General features: G+C 43.1%; 2 protein-coding genes and 1 long non-coding RNA gene across 7 annotated transcripts in view; 1 reads left to right on the forward strand and 2 right to left on the reverse strand.

Moving 5' to 3' along the window:
- Positions 1-12,286, forward strand: part of ADAM12 (ADAM metallopeptidase domain 12) — a 387,521-nt gene extending 375,235 nt beyond the window's left edge. For both annotated transcript variants that reach the window (XM_059900751.1, XM_059900749.1), the window contains exons 22-23: positions 3,392-3,510; positions 7,204-12,286. In XM_059900751.1, coding sequence (XP_059756734.1) covers positions 3,392-3,510; positions 7,204-7,264 — 180 coding nt within the window. In that variant the 3' untranslated portion in view covers positions 7,265-12,286. The remainder of the gene's footprint in view (positions 1-3,391; positions 3,511-7,203) is intronic.
- Positions 5,420-13,481, reverse strand: LOC132351055 (uncharacterized). The gene is made up of 3 exons (XR_009498071.1): positions 13,044-13,481; positions 6,887-8,764; positions 5,420-6,544 (listed from the first exon to the last, which is right to left on the reverse strand). It is a non-coding gene; the product is annotated as an uncharacterized LOC132351055 (long non-coding RNA).
- Positions 13,482-15,069: 1,588 nt separating this feature from the next.
- Positions 15,070-23,264, reverse strand: part of FANK1 (fibronectin type III and ankyrin repeat domains 1) — a 127,356-nt gene continuing 119,161 nt past the window's right edge. The window contains exons 6-11 of one of the 4 annotated variants that reach the window (XM_059900756.1): positions 22,906-22,971; positions 19,063-19,228; positions 16,166-16,309; positions 15,562-15,639; positions 15,428-15,472; positions 15,070-15,317 (exon numbers count right to left, since the gene is read on the reverse strand). In XM_059900756.1, coding sequence (XP_059756739.1) covers positions 15,252-15,317; positions 15,428-15,472; positions 15,562-15,639; positions 16,166-16,309; positions 19,063-19,228; positions 22,906-22,971 — 565 coding nt within the window. In that variant the 3' untranslated portion in view covers positions 15,070-15,251. The other 3 variants (XM_059900757.1, XM_059900759.1, XM_059900758.1) reach the window with 3 other exon arrangements.

The raw sequence follows: 23,264 nt of genomic DNA on the forward strand, positions 1-23,264 counted from the left end.
TTGTGAAGTGTCTATTTCTACAGGGCCAGGGATGGGCCAGATGGTGAGCAATGTTTATGCTGCCCCCCGGCCCTGCACGAGCTCACCAGGGGTCTCTGTGGCATCTCTGGCGTTTTCCTGTGATAACACCCAGTCTTCCTAGGGAGATCCCTCTGGATAAGCAGGATGCACTTATTCTTGCTGATCATGCAGGAGATAACAGCTGAGAATTCTCTGTGATGATCAAAGCAAGGGGCTATATTTGGATCTAAAAATTTGTTCTCATCCCACTATAATATTTTAAATATGTGGCTATTGCTAAAACATGAGCAGAAAATGGAGAAATGAGACAACTCTATGTAATAACAGATCTCGATTTTTCTCTGGTACCTAGAAGTTGAGAGGGAAGAGAAATGGGGGTCTGAATTCATTTCCTTGTTTAAAATGAAAATCAATCTAAAGAAATGTTTATTGAGTGTGAGCAACTTGGCCTGGAGTCATTCCTCAGCTCCATTCCCATGGCTCTTTGTGGCCAGGCTGGATTGGACGTCATTGGGAAAGCCCAGGTTCAGGTTTTGCAAAGGCAACTTGAAGAGCAGTGCCTAAAAGGGAGTGTGGAAGCCCCACCCTTTTCTGCAAGGTCAAGGCACATGCAGCTGGTGCTTCTACCCAAATATTTCATGGGCTCCATGCCTGATCCCTGAGGAGGGAGGATACATCACCTTTGACTAACCCCGCTGTTCCATGATGCCAGTTTGTCCCAGTTGGGCCTGGTGGGAAGCTAGCATCTTACCTAGGCAGCTACCTGTTTCATGTTTCCATCAAAACCATGTCATGGGCACGGCAGGAGGGAGGGGAATTGGTGCCTCTGCTGAGCCCAGGTTTGAATCAGAACTTTCAATCAATATCTTAACTGTTTGGGCTTTTATCACTATCGTGACCATATAATTTGTCCTCTAAACCAGGGCACATGAGAAAGACTATGATTAATAAATTAAACTCAGCCGTAAATTGGGAATGTCCCAGGCAAAACCAGAATGAATGGCCAACCCATCTCCTAAGCATCCATGATAAATCCAAATATATTGTGATACACTGTAACATACATCTCCCTTTTTCTCCAGTAGTGTAATAAAAACCTGCCATTGTCTTTACTACCAAGACTAGATATTTATTCATACTTAGAGGCAAAACTAGTGTCATTTAGTAATGAATTATTTAATCCTCAAATGTGGGTGCGTGCATTCATTTTTACATTGCACATATTAGCGTGCTCATTGTTTTCTACCACTTTACAGGAAATGGAGCTTGATTTAGTGCCATGGTTTATCACCCAGTGTTTGTTGGGAGGATTATGGTGCTTTTAGATGGTTAAATTTACTCCTTCAATAATAGTAGTTGTGAAGCAGTAGCAGCTAACACTTATTGGTCGCTGTGTGCCAGGCTCTATGCTAAGAGATTAATAGATAATCTCTCCCTGAACCCTCACATCATCTCCTCTCTGCAACTTAAAGAAGTTAAATAACTTGTGTGCTCTCAGAGCTTGTAAGCGCAGAGCCTGTGGTTGGATATACAAACGTCCTGACTTCGGTGCTTGTGCTTATTGTATGGTCTGTATTTCTAGTGAAGGTTGTGTTCTGTTTTACATTCAACAGGCTGTTAATATTTCCATTAATGAGAGCTGATGTAGAAATGGCACTTTTAAGTCTGTTCCTTGTTCGGTGGCTCTTTCCCATCCCAGTTTCCGCACCGTTTCAAGTTGCTGTATTTTCCCTACAGCTGTGGTTGACAGACTCCTGTGGTAGCTTCCTTTGCTTTACAAAGCTACGTTAAATTGTGACTATATTGTCGCCTTCTTTTAACTGAGCTCCGATTGCTGCAGAGATATAATTTTAGTGGGATGAGTACTATGAGAAATTCAACTCGTATGTGTTTAAATCATCTTGAGTATTCTGGATGTATGGAATACTGAGTTCCATGACAGTGGATGAGGTCATCTGTTTATTAGGATGTCCTGTCTTCCTTGAGTTTCTAGCACCATTTCCTACAGACTTTCTGTACATGTGTGAGTGCTTCTATGCTCCGAGGACCAGCACAGGTGGTGCCTTGATGCCTATGTTCACCCTGGGCCCAAAAGAGAGTGTTATCAACACTCACTGACTTTCCAACCTGGCTCCAGTGAGCCCCACTCTCACAGTAGCCAAGGAAGGGACCCCAGGAACACAAGTGCCTTTTACTGGGGGGGGGGGGGGGGGTTGTGCCGGGTCTTAGTTGCAGCAGGTGTGCTCCTTAGTTGTGGCATGTGAGCTCTTAGTTGCAGCACACATGTGGGATCTAGTTGCCCCACCAGGGATCAAACCCGGGCCCCCTGCATTGGGAGCGCGGAGCCTTAACCACTGTGCCACCAGGGAAGTCCCACAAGTGACTTTTAATCATTGTTATCTATATTCTGGGAGCTTCCCATACATTATTTTATTTAGTCCTCATAACAGTGCTATGAGATGGGTCTCGTTTTCTCCCACTTTACAGAGAAGTTGAGGTTCAGAGAAGTCAGGTGACTTGCACGAGTCCCAGAGTATTGGTATTTGTACAAAACCCAGAGCAGATACTCCAAGTTCATGCTCTGCCCACCTTCTACTGCCAACTCCCTCACTGGTCTCTGGCCAATACAGCACCGCCCCCATCAGCTTCCTTACAGAACAATATCTGTCCCTCGAACCACTGTGTCTTGGGTTTTCCTTCTGGGTGTCATTTTCCAAGCCAGTTTGTGACTCTCTGAACGAATTATTAGAAAATATTTTGGTAGCAGAACCTTTGTGTATTTCATGGAGGGGTGTTACCGACCCCACACTGATGGGTGAAGGATGGTCACCTTCATTGTCTGGTTCGCCCACAGCTGAACAAGTTCTGTTACGGGATTCTGGCAAATTTGAAGCAATGAATGTGTTCTTTGAAAAGATTTTCACCAACTTCTCATGTTAGGCCTTTATAAATTGAAAAGAAGCCTAAAAGCACAGGAAAGTTTACATCCCCTGGGTAACACTGACCCAGAAACACCAGCATCAACTATACTTCCAAGGCCTGGGAACAGCATGGCAGCTGAAGGACCCATATTTGAGTGACTAACTAAATGATGCTATGGTTAAATCTTTAACACAGGTCACCCACCCTCACACACACACGCACGCACGCACGCACGCACGCACGCACGCACCACCACCACCACCACACCTGTATGGTTAGAGGATCGTATTCAGAAAGTTTACAGTAAATGAAACTTGGGCTGTGTAGCAACTTAACCACTCTCCTCTCCCTACCCCACTCTCCAGGAGACTCTAACAGCTCCTGAGGTCAGTGTCTTGTCCGAGTTCACGGGGATGGTGATCAGACATAATCCTGTGGTTTATTGCAGGGAACTCGTAAGCCAAACCCTCCTCAGAAGCCTCTGCCTGCAGATCCTTTGAACAGGACAACCCGGCTTGCCAGGACCCTGGGACAGCAGGAGTCTGGGCTCCGCCTGGCGCCCATCAGGTTGGTGTGATGCACCCATGTCCCTCTTTTTCTCCCCGAAACTATGTGGGCGCAGCTGCACCAAGCCGTGCTTCTCAAGCCACAGGAGGACATGGGGGTGGCAGTGGCGGCTGTGCGTCCTGCACTCCCCACCCCTGGGAACAATATAAAACGGACGTGAGGGCGGATGTAAAGAATAAGCAGGAAGCAGCAGGGAGCTATAATTGTAGGCATCACGTGTCACTCGTAGCAATGATCCCAGCCTACCCATGAGGTCGACTCAAGATCAAGTAGAACAGCTCCCTCAAAGCTGTGGCTGTTGATCTGGGCTGGGCCATGCCCCCCAAAGGAGAGAAAGCCAGCAAGTGGTGCGATATTATGAAGGCTGGACACCTACCTTCAGAAATCCCACTTGGACCTTGATGGCCTCTGCCCAAGCCCTGGGATCCCGAGAAATGAGGTGAGGTTGGAGGGTCATGGATGAAATAAGGGGGAATGTAAGAAGTCAGGCTAAAGAAGCTGCTGGGCGGGGGTAAGTGGGAGCTTCCGCCTCAGCCGGCAAAAGGAATCACCTTTGAAGACTGAGCTGCAGCTGTGGTCATCTCCTACGCCCTCCCCCAGGGGATGAGGAAGGCACAGCCCTGAATCTGGACTTGGGCAGGGAGGTTTAACCCAGTGGTGTGCTGGAGCCAGCCCACACTGCTTTGCGAGAACTATTAGTTTCTGCTGTATCACAAAGTAACTTAGCTATACGTATACATATATCCCCATATCCCCTCCGTCTTGCGTCTCCCTCCCACCCTCCCTATCCCACCCCTCTAGGTGGTCACAAAGCACCGAGTTGATCTCCCTGTGCTATGCGGCTGCTTCCCATTAGCTATCTATTTACATTTGGTAGTGTGTATATGTCCATGCCACTCTCTCACTTCGTCCCAGCTTCCCCCTCCCCGTGTCCTCAAGTCCATTGTCTACGTCTGTGTCTTTATTCCTGTCCTGCCCCTACGTTCTCCAGAACCATTTTATTTTTTTTCCTTAGATTCCATATATATGTGTTAGCCATACAGTATTTGTTTTTCTCTTTCTGACTTACTTCACTCTGTAGGACAGACTCTAGGTCCATCCACCTCACTACAAATAACTCAGTTTCGTTTCTTTTTATGGCTGAGTAATATTCCATTGTGTATATGTACCACATCTTCTTTATCCATTCATCTGTTGATGGACACTTAGGTTGCTTCCATGTCCTGGCTATTGTAAATAGTGCTGCAGTGAACATTGGGGTGCATGTGTCTTTTTGAATTATGGTTTTCTCAGGGTATATGCCCAGTAGTGGGATTGCTGGGTCATATGGTAGTTCTCGCAACCCACATTCTCGAGATTACTGTATCTGTCATTCCTATGTGATGAAAATGCCATGCCATGGTGGCCACTGCACATCTCTTCCATATTCAGCCACATCATGTTGGGAGCATGAGTATTTATACCATGGAAGTCAGCAAACGCTATAGATCAGGTCCTCCTCCTTCCCCCCTGTGGTGGGTAGTTAAACATTTACCAGCACACAGATGGGTTAAACCCTCACCCAAAACATATACCCCCTTCGCAGGCAGCTTGCTTTGTGAGCTCCAAAGAACCAAAGGTAGGTGTTGGCCAGGCCCTGGGTTCAGTAATAATTCAGCATCTCTGAAGGGAAACGCACACACTCGTGATTTCATTACAGCTCTTAGGAAAAATGTTTGGCCCACGAAAGAGATAGCTGCCTAATGTATCTCAGATAAAGCCGGTCAAAGGGTCAGGACAGTGGTTTAATTCCCGACTACATAAGTACAGAAAAACTGCAGAGCATCCTAATTATTTCACTGTGGTTTGTACACTGATCTTGAAGTTACTTTTCTTGTTCAAAAGGAAAAAACACCACTTTACATGGACATGAAGAGGGGAAGGGCCTCTCTTTTTTATTTAAGTATAGTTGATTTACAATGTTAATTTCTGCTGTACAGCAAAATGATTCAGTTATACATATATTCTTTCCATTGTGGTTTATCATAGGATATTGAATATAGTTCCCTGTGCTATACAGTAGGACCTTGTTGTTTGTTTATCCATTCTACATATAATAGTTTGTATCTGCTAACCCCAAACTCCCCTTCCCTCCCCCTTGGAAACCACAAGTCTGTTCTCTGTGAGTCTTTTTGGTTTTGTAGATAAGTTCATTTGTGCCATATTTTAGATGCCACACATAAGTGATATCAGATGATATTTGTCTTTGGCTTACTTCGCTTAGTATGATAATCTGTAGGTCCATCCATGTGGCTGCAAATGGCATTATTTCATGCTTTTTTATGGCTGAGTAGTATTCCATTGTGTACATACCACATCTTCTTTATCCATTCCTGTGTCGATGGACATGTAGGTTGCTTCCATGTCTTGGCTGTTGTGAATAGTGCTGCAATGAACATTGGGGTGCATGTATCTTTTCGAATTATGGTTTTCTCCAGATAGATAGATAGATATATGACCAGGAGTGGGATTGCTAGATCATATGGCAACTCTGTTTTTAGTTTTTTAAGGAACCTCCATACTGTTCTCCATAGTGGCTGCACCAATTTACACTCCTACCAACAGTGTAGGAGGGTTCCTTCTCTCCACACCCTCTCCAGCATTTGTTTGTAGATTTTTTTTGGTGATGGCCATTCTGACCAGTGTGAGGTGATACCTCATTGTAGTTTTGATTTACATTTCTCCTCTGATAATTAGTGATGTTGAGCATCTTGTCATGTGCTTTTTGGCCATCTGTGTGTCTTCTTTGGAGAAATGTCTGTTTAGATCCTCTGGGGAAGGCTCTCTTTTTAAATGACCTCAAGCAGTGGCCAGTTGCTTAGGTCTGCCAGTTGCTGACATCAGTGCGAGCTGGTTTTGGTCTCCTCCCGGAAGGAGAATCCTCTGTATGTTCGTTTCCAAGGGATCCCACAGGCCCAGCTTTGCGCTCTGGAGCGGCACTAATACAGTCGCTGCTGGGTACACTGTGGCTGGTGGAAGATAAGATATGCTGGCCCTGCAAATACACGCTGGATTTTTTTATTGGCCACACCTCGCAGCGTGCGGGATCTTAGTTCCCCAACCAGGGATTGAAGTTCCCCAACCAGGGATCGACCCCGTGCCCCCTGTAGTGGAAGGACGGAGTCCTAACCACTGGACCACCAGGAAATTCCCCACACTGGATTTTGAAGAGTCAGTACCCCAACATGTCAACTATCCCATTAATCTGGATGTTGGTGACACATTGAAATACTATTACTCTGGATAGAGTGGGTTAAGTGAAACATATGACTAAAGTTAATTTTATCTATTTTTACTTAAGACTGCTACAAAATTTAAAGTTACACGTGAGGCTCACCTTTGTGGCTTGCACCATTTTTCTGTTGAATGGCACTCTTCTCCCGTGGACGGACGGGAGCAGTAGCTTTGGAAAGGGTCATAAACGGCTGAAGATGCTGCAGCTCTCAGCGTGATCCCTTCTGGGACCTGCAATTCCTGCTGAAAGCAAGAGGGGTCTCCAGCCCCCAGGGCAGGGGGTGGGGGTCTGATCCTGGAAGGACATCACAGTGCAAGAAAAGGCATCTCCAACCCAGGCATCTGTGTCTGCAGAAATCGCTGGCAGGGCCTCCTCTAACTACAGTTTTGTTTTCTCCTCTCTGGTTGCTCTTCCTGCAGACCTGCTTCCAAACAGCCCCATCAAGTGCCCAGAGCCACCCACATCGCCTATGCAAAGTGAGAAGCAAGCCAACACCGTTGTTCAACAATGAAGACAGAAGTTTGCACTATCTATCTCTCAACTCCAGTTGGAGTTATTTTTTGTACCAACTTTTAGAATTTGTTTTAATGTTTCAAACACCATGATTTGAAGAACTTTGAGCTACTGCCGTCGGTGCTGTGCTGTGCTATGGTGCTCTGTATACTTTTACTTGCTCAGGTACTTGTAAATTATTAATTTATGCAGAATGCTTGCTACAGCGCAGTGCGCTGTAGTGGGCGTGATTTTTTTTGTTTTTAAACCATCACTGAGTTTTCCATGGAAGGAAGGCTTTTTGTGCTTTTAATAAGTTTAGTGAACTTGAAATATCATGCTTTCTGGGATTCTGGACAGGATGTTTACTTTTTGAAGGAGGCTTTATTGGACAGCAGTTCCCCAGCTACCCATGGCTATGGTTATGGTACCAGACACAGCTCAAGAGACCCCAGGTAGGACCTCGAGTGATTTTCTGGAACCCCTGCTCTCAGGCCAGAGCCTGGCTTCTGGTCCAGCCTATGCTTGGCTTGCAGGGATAACCTGGGCCCTGTCACAGCTGACAGGCTGGCCCACCAGGGTTATTATCCCTTGAAGCTCCAGGGTAACAGGGAAGGACCTGGCTTCTGGCCGGGAAGCTTTGGAGAGAACCTGGGTTGCGGAAAGGAATTTTAAGGTGTGGCCACACCAGTATAGAGACTGGAACACGAGGCCAGGCAGAAACTTGACCTTGAGCTCACCAGCCCTGAGTGCATTTGGAGAGCAGGCAGAGAAGTTTGCTTTATAGAAACACCAAGAACTTCTTTCCCTGGCTGCCCTTTAAGGAGTGCTGGCATCCGCACCTTATTTAGATAGGGAAAGGTGGTGTGTTTCTACAAAGACAGCTACTGCCCAAGCACTGCAACCCTCCATCTCCCTGTACTGTTTGGAGCTAAACAAATTACCACCTTGTGTTCTTGACTGTAATACAATGATTCTGTGTTCCGACAGATAGATGAGGCTTTCCACAGAGTATAACTATTTTCAGATGTGAACCAGTAACCAGATCTAGTGACTCAATTCTGTAGATAAAAATCTCCTTTTACTGCAAGGTTCAACTTATTAAAAATTAGGCAGAATCCCTATGCTTGCAAAAACTACAACCAAATGGAATGCTGTGTTCACTGGGACAGGTTATGGTCTGCTATCCTTGTTAGTATATGTTGGACAAAGAACCCTAAGTTACTAGTAAGTTCTCTTTGGGGCATCTTATTTTTCCAACTTGGCTGAGGAAATCTTTGAAAGATGTTTTTGGCACAGAGTCTGAATCTGTTTCCTAAGCACTTACAACTTACCTGTTGAGCATCACAGAAATGGGCGAAGGAAACAAAGTCCTCATCCTCAGGATTCACGAAGTGCAGTCTTGGGCAGCAGCCCCATCAGCCTCCCACCCTTTAGAGGTCTGACTGGGGAGCCATTTCCAAAAGGAGATCTTGAAGATGCTTGTATCTGATGGCATGAAAATGACAAAATGACTCAGACAAGGTAAAAATGCCATTATGCCTCTGTCTGTCTTCTAGTGGGGTCATATGCGACTGGTTTTCACATTAGAAGGCAATTGACAGCAGTTCCATAATCCACTCTGTTTTATGACAGGGACTTCATCTGGGGTCATTTCAATGGTTTTTCTATGCCTTGAAGCAGAAAGACAAAACGTACCAAGAATCTTGGTTTGCCTTCCAGAAACAAGAGTGCATTTAACTCTCCGCGTGTTCCCACCGTATCCAGGGAACATAGTATTCACGATCATGGATAAACTCAATAAATCCATGTCTCACACACACACACACACACACACACACACACAAAAGGGAACTCGGCTCTAATACATTCCAACTCTTATAGCATGCAACTGTTCATTATACATTTATTAATTTCTTAAAACTATAAAGCCATGTTAGAAACTATTACTGCTGATGAGTACATACAGAATTACTATAACTGGTATTATATTTGGTAACTATACTAAGGCCAAAACATATGCTGTTGAAAAGTTTACAGAATTTTTATGGTGCATTATGTGGGTATTGTCTTTGTAGATGCCCAAATCCTTGGATCTGGCATTGTAGCCCCTTCTCCTAGTGCAAGGAAGAGGATGTGAACTTTTTTTTTTTTTGTCTGTCCTTAATTATAGTTCCTATGCTTCTATTTCAGAGAACCAGGAATAGTTTGATATTAAAGGAGATTAATGCTGTGATCTTACATCTCATCATCAATGGCCACTTAGGGGCCACGGCTGATGACACATTCTTATCTCTCTATAGTACTAAGTGCTTCTGTAGAGCCATGCAATTTATTTCTGGAAAAGAACATAGTTAAACCTAATATCCCCTTACAATACACAGATAATATTATTAGAGGAACAATACTTCCAAATGCAATATTTATCAAATGAAGCATATTAAACAATAACTTTCATTTTAATATAACTTAGGAAAGTAACCAATAGCCAGGTTGTTTGGGGGGGGGAAGCTATTCCTCCCCCTTTTTATATCCTCATAGATGATAGAAACAAAAGTTAATGCTTATATTTCAATGGCAGTCTATTTTTAATATTTTTTTAATTGTATAGGCATGAATAATAGAGTTGATGGGGGCTTAGAAGGCCCTCGCTGAGAAAGTCAGCATGCCTCGACACAGAGCAGGCCCTAAGGGTAGTCACTTTCCTTCCTCCATCTTATGAGAGTTGTAGGTTGTATGACCCCACTTTACTGGGAAGTAGATGGCTAATCTTCCAGGCATTCTACTGAAAAGTTTATCGCCTGAAATTTTGTGTAACGGTTTGTTTTCCTGACACATGGAATCAGATGTGTAGCAACCAAGAGAAACAATACATAACATTTTCCATTGTCAAAATATGCACATAGAGATTACACTTCCCAGTGTGAATTTTTCCAGCTTACACATGTGGGATGACATCACAAAAAACCACAAGAGCAACAAATTAAACTACATGAGAATAAATACTCCTGACTAGTCTCAAAGGGGACAATTTTATGCCTTCTTAACTTTATTAGGAATTCTTAGTCTGAAACCAGAGCCCATCGTTCCGGCAAATCAATACGACACATCAGCGTAACCCCTAAGAGCAGAACATCTCGAACTCTGCTCTGTGGCGGACCATTCTTAGGAGCCTGTGATCTCCGTGGTGCTAAACAGAGCCTGGTGCTGGCCCGGCGGGAATTCTCAAGCATCTCCCAGCCATCTCTCCACTGCTGTTTACAAAGCACTCTGAGCCATTGAGACCCCGACACCCAAGAGGGCACGATGCCTGGGCAGCAACCTGACCCCTCGCAGGCTTTCAGCATGAGGCTTATTTCATTTAAAACGTTTGCTCTGGAGGGCTCCGCGAGGTGTGCAGGGAGCAGGAAGCCCAGGGCAGACTCCGTCTGGAGATCCTTCCTCACTGCTAGCAAACTGACCCCAACCAAACACAAGTAACCCAGATAAACGTTACACCCAGAAGTCTCCCGGTGCCGATGCTGACCCCCAGGGGTGACTCAGGCTGTGGGTCCCCCGCACGATGGCTGGCTGGCAGCTGCCATCTCTTCTCCTTCCCACAACTCACGAGCAGGCCACGAACACATCTGGACACAGGCAGCCTAGGCTAATACGTCCCTTGGCCACTCCTTATCACCCAGACACCAGTTCCTTCCCCAGGCCCAACCCAGCACCGAGGCCTCTCCAATCTCTGACAGATCTCTGCGTTTTTAGCTACTTGAGGTCAGCCAGAGTGGTGGCTCCCCCACAAGTCCACCCATCGGACACCCAAAGCCCAGCCTTCTCCAGCACCGCAGCCTGGAGCAGCCCTGCCGGCTCCCCCGCCAGCCCGGACTCCAGCAGCGTCCCTCCCCCAGGAGGGATGCTAAAGACTTCTATCTATTAGAAGGGGGAGTTGGCCATAGAAAATCAGTTCACCTCTAATTACAAAATTCTCTTGACGCACTCTACAGTTCCCATTGACATCTCTTTCTTTTAAACCTATTTGAAAACTCTGATAGTCACACCAGTAACAACAAGCTAAGAAAGATTCGTGAGCCCCAGGCTGAGAACCATTTCTGTGCAGTGATGCTTCCAGAAGCCATTTACCTGCACGTGAATAAACTGTTTCCCTGCCTTTCTTAAAGAAAACCCCCTCTTTACTTTTGGGACAGCAGTGGGTGGCTTAGAATCCAGCCATTAAGAGCCTGTTCTATATGAGAAAAATCAGGAGAAGAAACACTGCATATAAAATTGTCATAATATTCAATAATGGATTGTGATAGCCATAAGATTTAACACACAAAGGAATTCTCAATGTGATTTGGCTCTTCCAGGCTGAATACTCTGTAACCAACCCTGAGGTTTCCACATCATCTCCAAAAAACATGTCCTGTATTCTCCCTGTGATTCTCCTTCCATGAGATAATTTTTTAGTTCTCAATTTAGCACACTGTAAATCCAGAAAAAAAGGATAAATCTCATGTGATCATTTTAGTTTTACAAAGAAGTGGAATGATGTCTATGTTCATGGCCTATATAAGCAAGTACTTAAGTAAGAAGGACAGTGATAGAAAAAATACATCAAACTAGAAAGAGAAAACCCTCTAAGAGTCCAAGGAGAACAAGTAGCGTCAGAGTTCATTGCGCTCTTGTACCGTCTATCAGGTCAAGTGGGGAGGTTTTAAGGAAGGTGCACTGTTTCATGTGTGTGGCACATAAGTATAACTCTGTAAAACTTGGCTACAGGCTATTCAGCACAGTACAAAGTTACAGCTACTAAACCAGTACATTCATTTTTATAGTGCTTCATCCATTTATCATGCTTTGGTTTGCTAATTTTTTTTCACATACCTTTTTATGTTATGGTCTGTTATCTTTGTACACATTTCTCATATTGGGGGTCTACAGGTAATACAATCTGCTTTTCCATAGAAAAAAGTCAATGTTACGCATATTATATCCAATAAATGGTATACAGGTTAATATAAAGATGAGTCTCATTCATTACTGAGCATGTTACCAAAATGGGAGGGAGGGGAACTCTCATGTAGAAAAATGTATCTATATTTGCATTCATTTATAGATGCCTAAGAATCTGAGAAGGATGGTGAGCTGGAGGGTTGGGGGATGCATGCTGCAGTCCACCTGAGCCAGTCAGGTGATGGGACAAGGATGGAAGAAGTTGCCTTTATGCCTTTTCACACACACTGTGGGGCGGGGGGGAACCTAATACTTCTTTGAATGATGTGATACATAACCTATCAAATAAATTTTTAAAACTCACCTTATTTATAGAAGAGAGAGATTCAAAAAGAAAGCAAGCAGGATTAGAAACATTTACATCAGGCATATCCAGAATAAAAATCTAATTGCAATGGGAATGTATTACAAATTTTTTTTTAACTAGCATCCAATTTCATAAAGAACTGCAGTAAATACCGAGAAAAATAGATTTACAGAATGGTAACAGGTGTCCTTATTCTTACCACCCTCTACCCATGACAAACCAAGCAGGCAAAAAATAAGTACATAGAAGACCTCATAGTTAATAATGTAGCTCAATTGATTTTATATATATATATAAAATAATGCACTGAAAGTAGAAAAACAATCTATGCCTTAGAAATGCAATGACTGTTGAGTCAAAGCTGAATAGCAGATTATCTAGCAAATAGCAAATGAAACCATTTGTGTTAACACACTCTACAGCCATGTTTCTCAGACTCCTTGAATTATAAGCACTCACCTGGGATGCTTGTGACAATCCATTGCTCATGCCCTTTCCCGAGAGATTCCAATCCAGAGGGAATTCCAATTCAGAAATAAAAAGTATAAATTACTTGGGAAAAATGAAGCTAATAAAAGCATGGGTTGCTTCCTTGGGAAAGTTCAAAACACAAGATAAACCACAATCTAATCTTATTAAGGAAAAATATTAAAAAGCAAACACACATAGCACTTGAGCATATAGAACTCAGCAGCCCACTGTAACCCAATGAGATCATCTCAGGAGTATAAGGATGGTTCAATATTTAAAAATCTAGTAATCCAAGTCAGCAAATTAATAGCTTGTAGGGAAATAGGCCATATTATGATAACCAGAGATGCTACAAAAGACATTTGATAAAATTCAACATCCATTCCTGAATTTTAAAAAGTCCGAATATAGATAGATAGGTAAGAAAGGTAGGTAGATAGATAAAAATTAGATAGATAAAAATTAGATAGATAAAAATTTAAAGTCTGAATAAAATAAGACTGGAAACCAAAGGACTTGAGAGGTGCTTCAGTGGAAAATTAAATTCACAGATACAAGCTAGGACCTTACAAGCAGTCATTTTTGGCTAAGTTACACTGCGATGACAAGCCACTCTTAAATTTCAGCGACTTATGGCATGAAAGGGCTATTTCTCACTCACATGTCATGTCCATCCTGGGGGAGCTCTGGCTCTTGTCTCAGGACCCTGGGCTGATGGAGTAGCCACCATCCAAATCACAGCTGGTCTTGTGGCAGAGGCAAGAGGGACCTGGGGATTCTTAAAGCTTCCTCTCGGAGGGACAGGAGCCACTTCCACTCACGTTTCATTGACCAAAGTCAGCCCCATTATACGGCCAAGGTTGACCTCCACAAGAAGGGGTGTGCCCTCTTCCCATAGGTCATGAATATTATACACAACAGACCAAGGAATGAAGTGGAGGTGAAAGTCAACATTGATCATGGTGGGGGAAAAGGAGCCTTGGAACGCCGTGACGATGCTGATTTTTAGAGATTTTTTAAAATCTATTCCAGCAAATCTAAAGGAATAAGCATTTGTACAAAAGGTAAAACGCTAGTGAAATATCTAAGGAGGGGACTGCGTATGATCCACAGATCCAGTTCCTAAGGTGTATAAGCTGTATGGAATAGAGCTGAGAATTGCCAACATCAAAAAACTGATGGTGTGTTTTTTCTCTATGCCCTTCCCCCAGAGCTTTGGCACTTTAATAACCTTTTAAATGCTCTTTCCCTGCAGAGACAATTCCAGTCCCGTGCAGACCTCTGTAGCTGGTCTTCTCCTGGGGTCAAGTTAACCAGCTTGTCTCTGGAGACGCGAAATGCATGCGGTCGGCTCGCTCCCCTCTTTGCTGATTTCTAAGTGTGTCTGCCAAATTAAAGCTCCAACACGTTTGTGTCTGAGCTCCCAACCAGCAGACCTGTTCATTCCTACTTGTCTTAGAACTGAGTGATCAGTATCAAAACCCTTTCTGCTCTGAGGACTCGATGTAATAATATACTCCTCTTCGGCAAAGTTGTCAACAGGCCAGCAGGCCGGCTCTTTCACTGTCAGGGCCTGAGTGTATGCAAACACGTCCTCAGACAGGTCTGTTCTAAAAGCACTGCTCTAATGGAGCAGAATCGGAGTCTTGAAATATGTATCTTGTGCTTTGATGTGAGGCCAACGGCTGAGCAGAAAACTCTTCACATGGCCTCCTGGGCTTTCAGGAGGAGCGTCTCTCAGGAGGGAGCACCAGCCTGACCACACGGCCTGGAAGGCCTTAGGTTGGGAAGGAAGGACATAATTAAAAACACATGGGAGAAGGAATTTCCACCGGGTCCTGGAGTGGCTCGGAGGACAGCTTGGAGGGCAGGAGCGGGAAGTGGGAGACCCGTGTATGTTTGTGCAGCTCCGGGACATAAATATTTTGCTTCACGTCTAACTCCAAAAAGCCCGAGCACAAGAAAACATCCCCGTTCTGCAGACGCCCGATGATGACACCACCGCCACGCGTACTTAGGTAAAAAGATGTATTTCAAAGTGAGAACAGTTGTATGTTACAAAAGTACTGTGAATCTTCACTAAATAATTAATCAAATGTATAGCCCTCAAAGATGCAGAATTTCATCTCTCTAGTTCAAGTCCCATTTTGCTTCGTTTCACTTGGCTTTCGGAGGGAGGTAAGAGGTGCCCCGCGGTCAGCGAACAGATGACTTCTTCGGCATTTGCTTTTTTTTCATTTCTTCTAATAAGGAGACGACATTCTAGATAAACAAAAACAGGTGCATGTAAATCCAAGGTTTGGGTTTTTTTGTTTTGTTTTTTTTTTAAGTGCTGCAAAATGAGCCTCAAAGGGCAGAAAGAACATCCCAACCTTTCTGTCAAAAACTCTGGCCATTTCTAGGACACCTTTGCCAAACTGAAAGAGAAAACAAGAAAAATTCTTTTGTATCTATGTTCTCTCCTCCTCGCCAGGAAAAGTCCTTAGATGGAGATGGAGTTACACACCTCATTTTTCACACTTGCGTCTGCCCCTCTGTCAAGAAGTAACTGGACTAATTCTTCATGGTTATTCAACACGGCCACCTAGAAGACAAACAGCGGGGGTGAGCGGAAGGGGGTGCCTGGTGGGCCAGGTCTAGGACGCCCACCAGCAGCACGCTCACGAGTCAGAGCTGTCTGGGGCCGCTGTGGCTTTGCAGGATGGGTGCGTGTGCCCCGCTGCACACTGATGGCAACTGCAAGGGAAGAGGAAAGGAAATCTGCTTTTCTCCATGTAAGATGACCTGACAAGTCCTAGGCCAAACCAGGACAGAGAATAGCACTTCTTTGATTTTATCCTAAAATGGCCCCAGGGACTGGGGTTGGTAATCCTTCAAGAAAGTTGTCAAAAGACAACAAAAATACTAGAGTGACGCCATCCACCCACCCACCCCCAAAAGAATGCTATGGTGACATTGCCATATCTTAATTCACAGGCCGATAGGGAATACACAGGCAACCAAAACCCCGTGCTCTTATGTGGCTGCACTGGCAAGAATTTCTGCTACAGGGGCAGCTCTGACCTTAATTCCGCCTGTCAAGCCAGGCGGCTGTGTGGAGCAAGGCGTACCATGAGAGGGGTCTTCCCGTCTTTGTCTTTCATGTTCACATCCGCGCCTGCGTCAATCAGCAGAGAGGCGACCTTCTGGTTCCCCGAGACCGCGGAGACTCTCATGAGCGGGGTCCACCCCGAGCCAGCGTCCGTGGTGTCCACCTGGAGAGCCACAGGGAGAGGGGCTCTTAGCCCACTTTCTTTTCCTGAAAATCACTCATCAGAAACTTATAAAGAAATGTCTACTTGCCCAAATTCCCCCAATTTAGATAGCAGTCTTTCTAGACCTGGTGAGAGTTGATTGGACTGTGCTGATTTCATTCACATTTACACAGTGAGCAGCTGTGTTTGGACCACTTTAGAGGGTGCTGAGAGGCCCCAGGAGGCCCCTCCCCACCCACTGGCATCTTCATTTACATTTTGTTCAAATGGAAAAAAAGATGGGACAGAAAAATGAAACATAATCGCCTTCTCCTTGGCCCCATGTGAGCCCTGCCTTATTTTCTCGTGCCTAACTTTCCTCGTCTGGTTTTTAAAGAGTGTCTGCTGCTTACTTTTAAGTGTCTTTTGTAAGTGGCTTTAAATCCCTTCTGGAACAAGACAGTAATATAAACACCCACCCTGATCCTTACCAATAGGTATTCATTTTAAGCAGGAGAACTACAGCTGGAGTAAATACAAAGCAACCAGATCTCTTACATGAAATCCAGTCTGAAAAGTTAGCCAACCTAATGTCTTGTCCAAAATGTAGTTTGCCTGGTAGTAAGATGGGCCATTTCTAATAATCTGCCCGACATTAAGATCCTTCAATGTCATGCTTTTTAAGACATATTCTAGAATGATAAAATGTAGATACTGCCTCCTCCAATCCCAACGAAGTCCTCATCCACCCATGAAGAGTGGTTCTGAAGTAGACATATACACGTGTGCACAGACGGATGCATGGATGCACACACAGGTCTAATTCAGAAGAATTACTTACAGAAGAATTACTCAGAGCTATCTGCAGCTTTAGTATGAAGCGTCAGACCGGAATAACAAACGAAGAACTGCCAGTAGGGCCTTAGGACCTTGCAGGTGATTTGTGTGTATGAGATTAGCCACTGCAACACCGTTAAGATGTGCAGCTCTTCCTCTTGCAAATAACAAATAACCTTTGGGCAGCAAACTCCATTATATTTAAATAATTATAAAATAACCACCTCGTACTACAAGGTACTTTATGCATTTTCAATGCACTTCCACACACATTTTCTCTTTTGGTCCTGAGGGGTTAAACAGGGGTAGCTATTTTTATTCTTGGTTTACAAATGTTTAAACCAAATCTCAGAAAAGTCGAATACCTTCCCTGAGGTCACATGGCTCATTAAATGTAGAAATGCTTCCCCCATGCAAATAACTCGCTCTCAGTATAGATCATTCGATTCGAGAAGAGGGTGACAATGCCCCACTTTGCTCCCAGATCCAACCGTCTTCCAAAGCATCAGATCAATCACCTGCCAAGAACAGAGAGGGACTCGTGTTGACATCACCTGCCAGCCACACAGAATTCTTTGGTGGACACATATATGGAGTTCCAGTGCTACAGAAAAAGATGGAATTCACCCCAAATGAGTGTGTCCATAACTAAAGACCAGAGAGCCTACACTTCCAAAATTCCAGTATTTAAATGTTGATGGCAGAGACCTGCCCTTCTTTCAGCAAAGGTCAAACTTCATTTTCAGCTACAGACTTTTACTGGGTCCAAAGCATGAGCAGAATTCATCATAAACCAAACAAGAGGAATGCGGCTATCACTACCACCCAAGGCAGGTGTGGGCCCGAACCACCAAGGCACGCAGGCTGGTCCTTCTGACCTTTTGTGCGTGTCTCTAAAACAAAACAAGAAATGTAATAAAAGGGATTTATCTTGATTGAGGCTCTTCCTTCAAGGGGCCCTCTTCTCAGCCCTCTAAAAGCAGCAGCAGGAACCAGTGAGATCCCACAACTTAAGCCTTGCTTTTGCTCAATCACACTTCAGAGACAAACTAGGACAAATCTACAGACATCTTCCGGGAGACATAACTCTTCTCCATTCGAGTTTATTTTCCAGGTCATCAGTTTAACTTCTCAGTAGTCTACACCATCTGGCAATCACAATTAGGAGAGAATTTTGTTCATCATTCCTTATTTCCATGCCCTGACATTTTTATTTAACTTCTTTGAAATCTTGAACTAAAGTTTTCAAAGGTATCAGCAGTTACCCTAATTGAGCTAATTCTATTTGCCCATCTTCAAATATCTGTAGAAGTCCAAACAACTCTACTTCTATTTGCCAAGTAGAATTTGTGCTTTCTGATGACATGAAACCAGAAGCAAACCAAAATGCCTGCTTCAAAGCAAAGACACGAGAGCTGGAATGCTCTATTCTTGATATAGTGTTTGCTCTTTGGAAGTTTTTTTTAATGACTAATCTTTAAAGCAAACCAAGAATAAAAATAATCTAATTCTAAAAGCAATAAGCAGCACTATGGCTGTAAGAGTTCTGAACATCTTGGTGTGTCCAGCACCTATGACATTATCTGGTGTGTTATAGAGGCACCATCAAGCTTTGTTGGCATAGGGAATGAACAAAGGAATAAACAAAGTAGAAGAAGCATCAGGTCCAGCTCTGGATTCAGCACTGTTTCTTCTTCCCCCACATGAGATGAACCTCCACGACAATCTGAAGCCTCACTATCATAACAATTCTATAATGATCTTTTTTTTCCAAGGCTTCAGGAACTTTCTTGCTCATAAGTCAGAGAACTTTCTCCAGCATTTCTAGGTTCAACAACTCAAAAGACATCCACATAAGGCCCTGCTTGTCCTAAACCCTATGGAACAGCATTTAGGTTCTTAACTGTATGTGTGTAGTTAACAAGGACAATCCGTACCTCACAGCCGTCCTTTATCATCCACTCAATCACATTGCAGTGGCCTCCATCTGCAGCCCAGTGCAGAGCTGTACAGCCTCCTAGGTCTCTAGTGTCCCAAGAAGCACCGTGTCTTCGGAGGTATTTCACAACATCTAGGTGTCCTGCGTAGCACGCAAGCATTAGACTGCAACACACAGCAGAAGAAGCATTTGGCTATAAGTGCGGTCTCCACACTCAGGTCTACATTTACCCTCCCTGGCTTAAACCTAAGAGAGAAATCCTAATTTGGGTGGAAAAGCCATGAAAATCATTCACATAAAATGCATGTGTCTATCAACTGATAGATAGACACATTGTGGTATATCCATACAATGGAATATAATTTGGCCATAAAAAGGAAATGAAGTACTGATATATGCTACAATGTAGATGAACCTTAAAACATTACGATAAATAAAAGCAGCCAGACACAAAAGGCCACATAGTATGATTTCATTTATATGAAATGTCCAGAATAGACAAATCCATAGAGACAGAACTAGCAGGTTAGTGGTCACTCAAGCTGGAAGGAGGAGATGGTAAGCGACTGCTAATGAATATAGGGCTTCTTTCTGTGTTGATGAAAATCCTCTGGATTTATATAGTGATGGTGGTTACACAACTTTGTTCATATTTTTTTTTTCACACACACACACACACACACACTGTATTTTATTTTTACAAGAGATAAATAGACTGTTCATATATTTTTTAATGCTGAATTGTACATTGTAGCAGAATGAATTTTAGGGTATGTGAATTATACCTCCAAAAAATGAATAATCACTGTAATTGAGTAAAATGTTGGGATTTAAAAACATCTACCGGGCTTCCCTGGTGGCGCAGTGGTTGAGAATCTGCCTGCCAATGCAGGGGACACGGGTTCGAGCCCTGGTCTGGGAAGATCCCACATGCCACGGAGCAACTGGGCCCGTGAGCCACAACTACTGAGCCTGTGCGTCTGGAGCCTGTGCTCCCCAACAAGAGAGGCCCCGATAGTGAGAGGCCCGCGCACCGCGATGAAGAGTGGCCCCCACTCACCGCAACTAGAGAAAGCCCTCGCACAGAAACGAAGACCCAACACAGCCAAAAATAAATAAATAAATTTATAAAAAAAAAAAAAAAAAAAACATCTACCAGTCCATGATGATATTTAAAAAAGAAAAAGAAATAAATCTCATTGGACACTATTAGAGATAACTATTAAACCAATTCCTTACTCTAAATAGTGGTACTTAAACATTTATGTTGTCTTTATAGAATGCAATGTAGTCCATCCCCAGTTGATGAGGGAAGCTCTTGTTAACAGAAGACTACACAGCTAATAAATAAAGGAGGAATCATGGAATTAGAAAATCACTTTTTGGCAAGTCCCAATTAAATAATTGATTCAGGCAAGGATCATAGTAGATGCTAAAATTTTTGGATGAAAGTTTAATGGAGAACAGGATATTCACACTGTACTGAATTTCTAACCCATAGATTATTTTCTAATTGCAGTGGGAAGCTATATCTTTACAAAGGAAAGATTTAGCTGTTACACCCTCACCAAAGGATCAAAATTAGAATCACCAACTGTGGGGCAACCTGCATCACAGGCCTGACAGAGGCAAACTGAAGTCACAACACCAGCTCTGAAGTGCTCTTGCTAAAAATGTTAACCTGAATCCAATCAAGCCTTTAAACCTAATTTTAACTTTATTGGAAATAATGAACAAGTTAAATGCCTCCTTCACACCTAGGAGACAACTGAGCAGATCAAGAACATAGGGCATCCTCTAAGATAATTGATCCCGTCTCCTCAAAAGTCATTGCTATAAGAAAAAAATTTTTAAATAAAAAAAAGAGAGGACCAGTTACACACACACAGGTTTTCACCTTCAGTCTACTGATGGGAATTATTATATTAAGAAATGTCCTGGGGGCTTCCCTGGTGGCGCAGTGGTTGAGAATCTGCCTGCCAATGCAGGGGACACGGGTTCGAGCCCTGGTCTGGGAAGATCCCACATGCCGCGGAGCAACTAAGCCTGTGAGCCACAACTACTGAGCCTGCGCGTCTGGAGCCTGTGCTCCGCAACAAGAGGCCACGATAGTGAGAGGCCCGCGCACTGCGATGAAGAGTGGCCCCCGCTTGCCGCAACTAGAGAAAGCCCTCACACAGAAACGAAGACCCAACACAGCCAAAAATAAATACATAATTAATTAATTAATTAAAATCTTTTTTAAAAAAAAAAAGAAATTTCCTAATCTAGACATCCTTACCCTCCTGGCATGATCCCTTAGCTAGGATGGAAGAGATACATAAATGTCTTCACATAAAGACGTACAAATAGCTTTCTTTCTATCAGATTTTATCAATAAGGCTATCCTCTGTAGCTTTCCAGCTTCCTCTCTGCTGTGGAAAATTTCAAGGTTATTATCAGTACCTAGAAAATCTGAACAAGCTCATTGGTAGAACAGACAAACCACAGAACCTATTTTGGAGGTGATCTTTTAATAAATTTTCTAATTTCTTGTATGGATATTGGTTATTTTGGATGTTCTACTTCTTGAGTTGATTTTGATAGTTTAAATTTTCTCTAAAAAAGTACCCATTTAAATGATTTGATCAAATCTATTTTAGATGCAAATGTACCACTTTCTTTTCATGCTTAAATTTGCTCTATACTGTTATGAATCCTTTCAGATTTCTAATTTTTTCTTTCCTCTGAGATTTACAAAATTGGTCCATTTTATTGTGTAACTTTTGTTTAAGAGGTAGCTCTTACATTTCTCAACAATCTTTATTTTATAAACAATTTCTACTTTTTAAAAATTCTTCTCTTTCATACCTCTCAAGTTTTTCTTTTTCCTTTTTAAAATGGCACTATTATTTTTCAAACTTCTTGAATTGATGGCTTAGTTCCAAAAATACCTGAGTTATTTGAAAAACTACTGTTTAAACTTATAAGTGATTTTTTCAATGTTACTAAAATCTATTGCTGCACTATGTCCAGAGAGCGTGGTAGGTAGGTTTTCTGATTTTAGAAATTAATGTTCTCTTTGTGGCTTACCGTATTTGATCAGTGTTTTGTAGCTACTCCTTACATACTAGTTTGCAGTGCATAAACCTTTGATCGGCGTACATCACGTGACTATAAGCTCCTTGAGCAAAGGCTTTGCATTTTATTCACTGTTCTACCCAAGTGCCAAGCACAGAGCCTGGCATGTGGTAGTCATTCAATAAATATTGGTTGATTTGAATTAATTAATTAAACATAATTACTAGATTAGTGATTATTTTTATGTCTTTCTAAAACATTCTCTCATCATTGTAAGAACAAGTTTCCAAGTATCATGTTCTTTCCACAAACTTCTCCTGCAAGGCACTCAGCCCTTTCACCTCAGGGAAGTAATTGGGTTGTATCTTTGTGAATGCCTTTTGCTTCCTTGGAAACACCTAAGACTTCTAGTTAACAGAGTCAGGCGAAATGCAATGAGAGCCCTTAGGGAGGTACAAAGTGCCACAGGCACTTACAACCAAATGCCCAGCACCCGGCTGGAGAAAACTGCTTCAATAACTATCACTTACTGAGTGCTTAGTGTCTGCTGGGCTCAAGCTAGGGAAGGCAGATGCATTATAATGGATATCCCCCAAAATACCCTGTTGAACGGAAGAATAAGTGGACAAGTGAATAAGCCAGTTTTTGAGTTGCCATCGTTCCTTTGAGACCTATCACCTCTCAGTACTGTCAAAAGAAACAAGAAAATATTTGGGTAAATCAAAACCCCAAGCCTAGTAACACAAGTATGGGAACAGTTTAGGGCATGTTTCATACCTACCTGTCCTTGCCACTTCCATTCTGCAGATTCACATCTGCGCCGTTAGAAACGAGGATTTTCACAAGCCTAAACAAGACAAATTTCAGAGGCGCTGGATAAGCAGCTTTGATGAATAGGAACCCACGATAACCCAGTAAAAATGAACGACTCTATATTTAAGACCTGTCCTGACAACTCTCTCTTCTCCATCTTCAGAGGCAGCTGGCTTTAAAGACAGGGCATTACTAAACCAGGAAACTGCCTCTCCACACCAAAAAAAACAAAAACAAACAAGTTTTTACACTTTACGTGAATTATTCATTGAAAACAAAAAACTATACCACATGAAACAAATTAGACTATGAAACTAACTCACTCTC

The sequence above is a fragment of the Balaenoptera ricei genome, chromosome 16 (assembly GCF_028023285.1).
Source record: "Balaenoptera ricei isolate mBalRic1 chromosome 16, mBalRic1.hap2, whole genome shotgun sequence".
In the NCBI taxonomy this organism is placed as follows: Eukaryota; Metazoa; Chordata; class Mammalia; order Artiodactyla; family Balaenopteridae; genus Balaenoptera; species Balaenoptera ricei.